At 46.2% G+C, this 8,613-nt stretch overlaps 1 protein-coding gene across 1 annotated transcript in view; it reads right to left on the reverse strand.

Annotated features, from left to right (window-relative positions):
* cdh23 (cadherin-related 23) overlaps positions 1-8,613 on the reverse strand; it is a 208,418-nt gene that overhangs the window by 12,136 nt on the left and 187,669 nt on the right. The window contains exons 45-51 of the mRNA XM_068326936.1: positions 8,547-8,613; positions 6,924-7,382; positions 6,458-6,574; positions 6,124-6,348; positions 5,834-6,003; positions 3,223-3,360; positions 2,844-2,963 (exon numbers count right to left, since the gene is read on the reverse strand). The exon at positions 8,547-8,613 is cut by the window's right edge and continues 137 nt beyond it. Of these exons, the coding sequence (XP_068183037.1) occupies positions 2,844-2,963; positions 3,223-3,360; positions 5,834-6,003; positions 6,124-6,348; positions 6,458-6,574; positions 6,924-7,382; positions 8,547-8,613 (1,296 nt within the window). The remainder of the gene's footprint in view (positions 1-2,843; positions 2,964-3,222; positions 3,361-5,833; positions 6,004-6,123; positions 6,349-6,457; positions 6,575-6,923; positions 7,383-8,546) is intronic.

Raw genomic sequence — 8,613 nt, forward strand, 5'->3', positions numbered from 1 at the left:
GCCGAGAACCCGAACGCAGCTCTCACTTTGGGCGTACAGGGATTGGATGGCCCTGAGGAGAGGCTCCCTCACCCCATACTCCCGCAGTACTTCCCACAGTATATCCCTAGGGACTCGATCATACGCCTTCTGCAAGTCTAAAAAACACATGTAGACTGGATGGGCATACTCCCAAGCCCCTCTAGGATCCCTGTGAGAGGAAAAAGCTGGTCCGTTGTTCCACGACCAGGACGGAACCCACATTGTTCCTCCTCAATCTGAGGCTCGACAATCGGCCGGACCCTCCTTTCCAGCACCTGATGCCCCTGTAGTTTGCACACACCCTCTGGTCCCCCTTTTTAAAAAGAGGAGCCACCTCCCCAGTCTGCCACTCTTTCGGCACTGTCCCAGACTTCCATGCAATGTTAAAGAGGCGTGTCATCCACGACAGCCCCTAAACACCCAGAGCCTTCAGCATTTCCAGGCGAATCTCATCAACACCCGGGGCTTTGCCACCGTGAAGTTGTTTAACTACCTCGGTGACTTCGCCCCGAGAGATTGGCTCTGATCCCCCATCATCCTCCAGCTCTGCCTCTGCAACAGAGGACGGGTCAGTTGGGGTAGTTGGATTCAGGAGTTCCTCAAAGTGTTCCTTCCACTGACCGACAACCTCCTCAGTCGAAGTCAACAGTGTCCCATCTTTGCTGCATACAGCTTGGATGGTTCCCCGTTTCCCCCTCCTGAGGTGTCAGACAGTCCTCCAGAACAACTTTGGTGCTGTCCGATAGTCCTTCTCCATGGCCTCTCCGAACTCCTCCCACAACCTCTGTTTTGCCTCCATCACAGCTGAGGCTGCAGTCCTTTTGGCCTGTCGGTACCCTGCAACTGCTTCAGGAGTCCCCAGGGACAACATGCCCCTGAAGGCCTCCTTCTTCAGTCGGACGGCTTCCCTGACAACTGGGGTCCACCACGGTGTTCGAGGGTTACCACCCCTTGAGGCACCCAAGACCTTGAGACCACAGCTCTCAGCTGCAGCTTCAGCAATGGAAGGTTTGAACATCGACCATTCAGGTTCAATGCCCCCAGCCTCCACAGGGATGCATGAGAAGCTCCTTCGGAGGTGTGAATTGAAGGCCTCACGGACAGAGTCCTCCTCCATACGTTCCCAGTTCACCCGCACTACTCGTTTGGGCTTACCAGGTCTATCCAAACGTTTCCTCCGCCAATGGACCCAACTGACCACCAGGTGGTGATCAGTTGACAGCTTTGCCCCTCTCTTCACCCAAGTGTCCAAAACACATGTTCAAAGGTCAGATGATACGATCACAAGATCAATCATTGACCTCCGACCCAGGGTGCTCTGGTACCAGGTACACTTATGAGCATCCTTGTGTTCGAACATGGTGTTAGGTATATGAACATTCCGTGACTAGCACAGAAGTCCAACAACATAACACCGCTCGGGTTCAGATCAGGGAGGCCATTCCTCCCAATCACGCCCCTCCAAGTGTCTCCATCATTGCCGACATATGCATTGAAGTCCCCCAGGAGAACAATGGAGTCCCCTGCTGGGATTCCTTCAAGGACCCCATTTAGGGACCCCAAGAAGGCCAAATACTCTGAACTGATATTTGGTGCATATGCAAAAATAACAATCAGAGTCCCCCCCCCCCCCCCCCACAGGCTTAAGGCGTAGGGAAAGCGACCCTCTCATCCACCGGGGTAAACTCCAATACAGCGGCGCTCAGCCGGGGGCTTGTGAGTATCCCCACACCTGCCCTGCGCCTGACGCAACTCTGGAGTAAACAAGGTCCAACCCCTATCCAGGAGTTTGGATCCAGAACCGAGGCTATGCGTGGAGGTAAGCCCCACCAGATCCAACTGGTAACGCTCCTCCTCCAACACAAGCTCCGGCTCCTTCCCCGCCAGTGAGGTGACATTCCACGTCCCCAAAGCCAACTTCTGCCGCCTGGGTCTGATCCGTCGTGACCCCCTGTCGTCACTGCCACCCGTATGGCAGTGCATCCGACCCCATTGGTCTGCCCTGCGGGTGGTGGGTCCACAGGGGTGGGAAGAATCCACGTTGCCTTTTCGGGCTGAGCCCGGCTGGGCCCCGTGGCAGACCCAGCCACCAGGCGCTCGCTGACGGGCCCTCCGTCCAGGCCTGGCTCCAGACGTGGGCCCCGGGCTTCCTCTGGGCAGGGTCACATTTTTCCCTTTTCCGTTTTTCATGGGATTTTCTGAACCACTCTTTGTCTGGCCCTTCACCTGAGACCTGTTTGCCTTGGGTGACCCTACCAGGAGTACAAGACTCCCGACAACATAGCTCCCAGGATCCTTAGGGCACACAAACCTCTCAACCACGATAAGGTGATGGTTCCTTGGAGAGGTGTTCTTAAAAATGGGCACCAGCACACTTCTCTTCTATTCCTCAGGCATCGTCTCACTATCGAAGATCCTGTTGAACGACCCAGGCAGAAACTCTACTGCCACCTCTCCTAGACACTTCCATACCTCCACAGGTATATCAGTGTACTGTAATGTAATGTAGTGTAGTGTACTGTAATTTCGTATAGTATAATGTAGTGTACTGTAATGTAATGTAGTCTAGTGTATTGTTGTGTACTATAATGTAATGTAGTGTAGTGTACTTAAATGTAGCGTAGTGTAGTGTTGTGTACTGTAATGTAATGTAGTGTAGTATAATGTAGTGGAGTATAATGTAATGTAGTGTTGTGTAGTTTAGTAGTGTTTAGTGTAGTGTACTGTAATGTAGTGTTGTGGATTGGAGTGTAGTGGATTGGCTATTAAATAGATAGATGAATAATTTCAATCCTTGTGCTGTTACAGCTGCTGGTCTGTACCTGGACAGAGTTCTCTCGTCTGTTGTTTGGGCTGCCACCAGGGTTGTCACGGGCTACTGCAGTTAAAGTGTAGTGATCCTTTGTCTCTCTGTCCAGAGGAGAGATGATGTAGATCTCACCCTGATGCAGAGGGAGGGAATGATTAGGAAGGAAGCACCATTACCGACTGGGAGTGTTATCATAAAAAAAACAGAAAGACATTTATCTTAATGCAGGAGTGGAGACAGGAGGTCAGACATGTGGATTGTCTTTAGTGCACTTCAAAGCTTTATTTAAACGTGAACTTCCAGGCTGGGTGACATTCAATGTTGACATTCAGCAGTGATAGGGAGAAGTGTTTTCTTGAAGGGAAGTTAATGCTATTGTTAGTTTAACTCACAGTGGATGGCTTGATAGCAAACTTGCCCTCCCCATCGACCAGGCTGTACTCAATGACAGCAAAGAGACCCGAGTCCGCATCTGTGGCACTGACACGAACTATGGTTGTGTCCAGGTTTGCATTCTCAAATACAGGCTCCTAGAAAAACCGATAAAAAAACCACTTTCACTCCATGACCTGTCAGGATGATACCATGGCATGCTTATTGTGTTTTAATAGTGAAGCGGTTTAACAAACCACATGGGACCAATTTTACATATGTAGCGGAGTTGGTTGTTTCCACTTCTCATTGGCTAACAAGTTGTTAGAGCTCCCCCTAGTTAGAGCTGGTGGTGGTGTGCTAAATACCTGGAGACCCCTCCTCAGTCGGTAATGACCGCGGCTGAGAGAGGTACGTGTCTGTAGCGGGTGGGATCAAACTACCTATTAGGGGAAAAGACAACTTAAATTTAAACAGTCACGGTGAGGCACAATGTTAGTTAAGACCTTACGACTGTCACCGCCATTTATCTAGCCCCCAACAAGGAAGGTTGATCCCACCCGCAACAGACACGTACCTCTCTCAGCCGCGGTCATTACCGACTGAGGAGGGGTCTCCAGGTATTCAGCACACCACCAGCAGAGTACCATAGGGGGGAGCTCTAACAACTTGTTAGCCAATGAGAAGTGGAAACAACCAACTCCGCTACACATACAGTACATCCCTGATATCTGAGGACTGTGGTTAGCTCCGTAACTCCAGGTTAAACTCAGCTTATTCTCCCCAGGGTTCATAGCATCATGTGATGCATGCATGCACTGTTTTCACACCAAAAAACTAGCAGCAAATTGCTTACTTTGCTTTTGAATAATGGCATATAACAAATATAACAATGAAATAATAAGAAAAAAATTGAGCTTTCACACATTTATTCCCATGACGCTCTGTTAACAAGATATCATCCACACAAGATATCATGTAAATAATAACGCTCTCTATTGGTGGTCTACTCACACATAAGGATCAGAATACAGTGGGGCAATAAGTGTGGTGCGCCCTCGTTCCACGCGGTTAATGCATTCCAGGAACCACACGCAATTAATGAATTCCGCGATAGAGCGACCAATTATTTATCATTTATGGTAATTTAAACGTTTATGACCCTCCCAATACCAGGGCTTTGAACTACAATTTTTTGCCAATCGGTTCGTTCCGAACAGAAACGGATTTATAACGTTTCTGGTTTTGCGTTCCACCCATAAACTGACGTTCCTGAACCGGTTAGAACAAAAAAATAAAGTTCCTGAACCGGGAATAACGGTTCAGGAACATCATGCTTTGGGGATGCTTTTCTGCAAAAGGGACAGGAGGACTGGTCTGTATCAATGGCAAGATGAATGGGGTCATGTATTGTGACATTTTGGGTAAAAATCTCCTTCCCTCGATCAGAGAAATGAAGATGAAACGTGCCTGGGTCTTCCAGCATGATAATGATCCAAAAAAAAGCATATCAAGGTTCTGGAGTGGCCTAGCCAGTCTCCAAACCTCAACCCAATCAAAAACCTGTGGAAGGAGTTAAAACTCCTTGTTGCCAAGTGACAGCCCTCAAACATTGCAGCTCTAGAGAAGATCTGTGCAGAGGAGTGGGCCAAAATAACAACTAAAGTGTGTGTAGACCTGGTCAGGAACTACAGAAACCATTTGACCTTTGTCATTGCCAACCAAGGCTACATTACAAAGTATTTAAAGTAACTTATGCTGGTGCTCAATACTTATTGACCACCCATTTTCACAAATAAATTTTTAAAAAATCATTCAATGTAATCTCCTGGATTTTTTTTACATTCTGTCTCTCACGCTTGATGTGTACCTATGATGAAAATCACAAAACCTATATTTATCTTTTTAAATGGGTGAACTTACAAATTTTTTAGATTGCCTAATACTTATTGGCCCCACTGCATACAAAAGTGGCACATACAAACCAAACACTCATTCATTCATTCATTCATTTTCTCTAACCGCTTCATCAGCTTGTGTGGGTACAGGGAGCTGGAGCCTATCCAAGCTGACTAAGGGCGTAAGGCGGGGAAAACTCCGGGCACGACGCCGGTGCACTGCGGAGCCACGCAGACACAGACAAACACGCACGCACACACTCACACCTACGGGCAATTTGGAACGGCCAATTAACCAGAAGCACATGTTTTTGGAGGTGGGAGGAGGCTGGAGAACCTGGAGAGAACCCTTGCAGACACAGGGAGAACATGCAAACGAGTGGGACTCGAACCCGGAACCGCCGTGCTGTGCGGCAACAGCGCTACCCACTGCGCATCCGCCGCCTCCGGTTGTACTTACTTAGGTCCACTGATTTCATCATACAAATATGGCTTAAGTTTGAAGCTCTGTATGCGTTTTCCTACTTTTGATAATAAAATATCACTTAATTTTTTTTTACCTCCTTTAATTTCATAAGACTTGGAGCTGGAAGAATGAAACTATGGATGTATTTATACATTTATTATAGAGCTAATGATGGATCAATGATATATCCTTACAAAACAACTGCTATGTTTTTTCCAGCTGTCCCTCTCGTATTGGCTTTAGCCTGAAATAAGTACTTGTCAATACCTGATATGCAGGTTGAAGGAAGACAGGGTTGTTGTCATTCACATCCACAATGCGCAGAAAAACTGGTAATTCAGCTATCCTGGGGGGAGAGCCATGATCCTGGGCCCGAATTGTAAAATTGAGCCACTGTACCTGCTCGAAATCCACCGTCCGGTTGGCTACAATCTTGCCTGAACAATTTGTAACAATGACAGGTACAACATCATTAGTACTTAATAGAATTCACTTTACAGATTTTAACATGCAACATACCGGTCATCGGGGTGGTTTAGATGTGCAGGTGGTCATACCAATAGAAGGATCCTCCAGTCTAACGTACCCCCCACGGGGAAGGTGGAGCAGCTGGTAGATGACCTGGCCATTGGGACCTTTATCCGGGTCTACAGCTGATACTGACAGCAGCGTTGTGCCCGGCTGAGCGCCTTCTAAAATCTTCTCTGTAAAGTTGGACACTCCAAAGGGCCGAAAACGTGGGGCATTATCATTTACATCCAACACATTTATGGAGAGTCGAGCTGGAGAGAATGATATCATATTGTGAAGAGAGATTCAGAGTAAACAATGTGAAAATCAAAACAAATCAGTTGGAACTGATGAGGAAGTCAACGTTAGCAGAAATCTCACCATTGGGGACACTGCCTGACTTATCAATGACCTCACTGGCATTGTCATGAACAGATACAATGATCTCAAAGGTTGCTACCAGCTCTCTGTTGAGAGGGTTCCGTACAAACACTGCACCTGAAGAATCAATCAGAAACATGATTTTACTAATAATTATTAGAAGAGTATAATAATACTAATACTAATACTAATAATAACAACAAAAACAACAACAATAATAATAATAATAATCATCATCATCATCATAATAATGATGATGATAATAATAATAATAATAATAATAATAATAATAATAATAACAATAATAATAATAATAATAATAATAATAATAATAATATTATCATGATTATTTTGATACCTACGTATCAGACATTATTTTTTCTGTATGTTAATATGTTTAACATTAATTATCAGAATTATACTTCTTAACTTAGTAGCTTTTTAATGGTTGACATTCATGTCTCACCAGTGTGTAAATCAATGCCAAAAGACTCCTGCAGGCCATCCACTGGATTGTTCCCATCATCCTTTGCCTCTACTGAGATGATGTAATACTCCAACCGGGGATGAAGATCTGGGTCTTCAGCAGTCAGGGTGGCCACCACCACCCCAGGTGGCGTGGATTCATTGACATTTATCATGGTTACGGGTTCTATGAAACGTGGCCGCGAATCGTTTACATCATCCAGAATCACTGACAAGGTGGCTGTGCCTGACATGGGTGGGGTGCCACGATCTGTTGCCATGACGACCAGGCGGTATGATCCACGCTCTTCTCTATCAAGGGTGGTGTTGCCCACGAGGACGGCTCCAGAGACTGGGTCAACCACGAAGCGGTCCTGAGCACCACCTTCTAGCCGGTACATCAGCCAGCCATTGGAGCCAGAATCAGCATCAGCAGCTGATAACTGAGTCACCACTACACCTAAAACACAAAACAAAGGGCATTGCTGTTGTTGTATGAGGCAGTCACTGCTGTTCTGCACAGCACAGCAGAGTGCATCTGTGATTGTGTCAATTTTACACCCAGTGCGATTTCTTTCGGGAATAAATGTTCTTAATCTTAATAAATATGCAATGGTTTTGCTATTTAAGGGGCGGGTCAGTACACAATGTTCTCACACTAATGATGCATGGATGGAGATGACCTGAATCCACCCAGAGACCCACTCCTGCCCGGCCATTCATAGCACTTCTACACCTCAGGTTCAGGAGGAGGATGACTTTACTCAAATTAATCTCACTGAAGCTGGATTGTGTGTTTTCTGTGTTTGTGTGTGTGTGTGTGTGTGTGTGTGTGTGTGTGTGTGTGTGTGTGTGTGTGTGTGTGTGTGTGTGTGTGTGTGTGTTCTACACATTTTAGATGTGTAGAACAACGTGGAACATCAGTTAACATGATATCCTGTCATGATGCTGCAACATTCGGATAATGAGTTTAAGCTTCTGTGTGTTGTGTATAATGGCACAGAGGGCAGTGACTCATCCTGGTCCTCTGGAACTCTACAGGGAATTTGATGAACCTTGTCCTCCTGATGTAGTACTTCACAAGGCAGTTTAAGCAGGATGTTCCTGTGTAAGAATGTCATGCAACAGAATCGATGCAGGCCTTTGCAGGAGACCTCCTCTGTCTCCTCCAGTTAAAACTGGTATAACACTGATTCATATGCTTGTGACTGGGCTTTGGTAAACTGCAGGGGTGGAGGATCCACCAATCAAGGACCACATAATCACTGAAGATGGGTATATAGTAATGCAGTACGCACACCTACGTAGGGGAATGACACTGTGATTTCTCTGTTTAGTTTACAGAATTTACACAGTTCAACCAGCTAATGGGAGATACCATAAAAGAATCAGATTTAAAAAAAAGATTCCATTAACCTTTAACCTTCACGTAGGAATGGAACTATATGTGAATAAACACAAAAGTGGTCATACTAATTAAAGTCATCACTTTATAAGTGACACCTCTGTAACCTAGTCGATGTATAAATGCCAGTCACATTCCTCCCAACCTGAACACACAAACATACACACACACAGACACACACACGCAAGCACGCATGCACGCACACGCAGGCACACACACCAGTTGGGCTGTTCTCAGGGAGGCGAACGCTGAAACTGGATGGGCTGAAGACAGGAGGGTTGTCATT

The sequence above is a fragment of the Antennarius striatus genome, chromosome 11 (assembly GCF_040054535.1).
Source record: "Antennarius striatus isolate MH-2024 chromosome 11, ASM4005453v1, whole genome shotgun sequence".
Lineage (NCBI taxonomy): Eukaryota > Metazoa > Chordata > Actinopteri > Lophiiformes > Antennariidae > Antennarius > Antennarius striatus.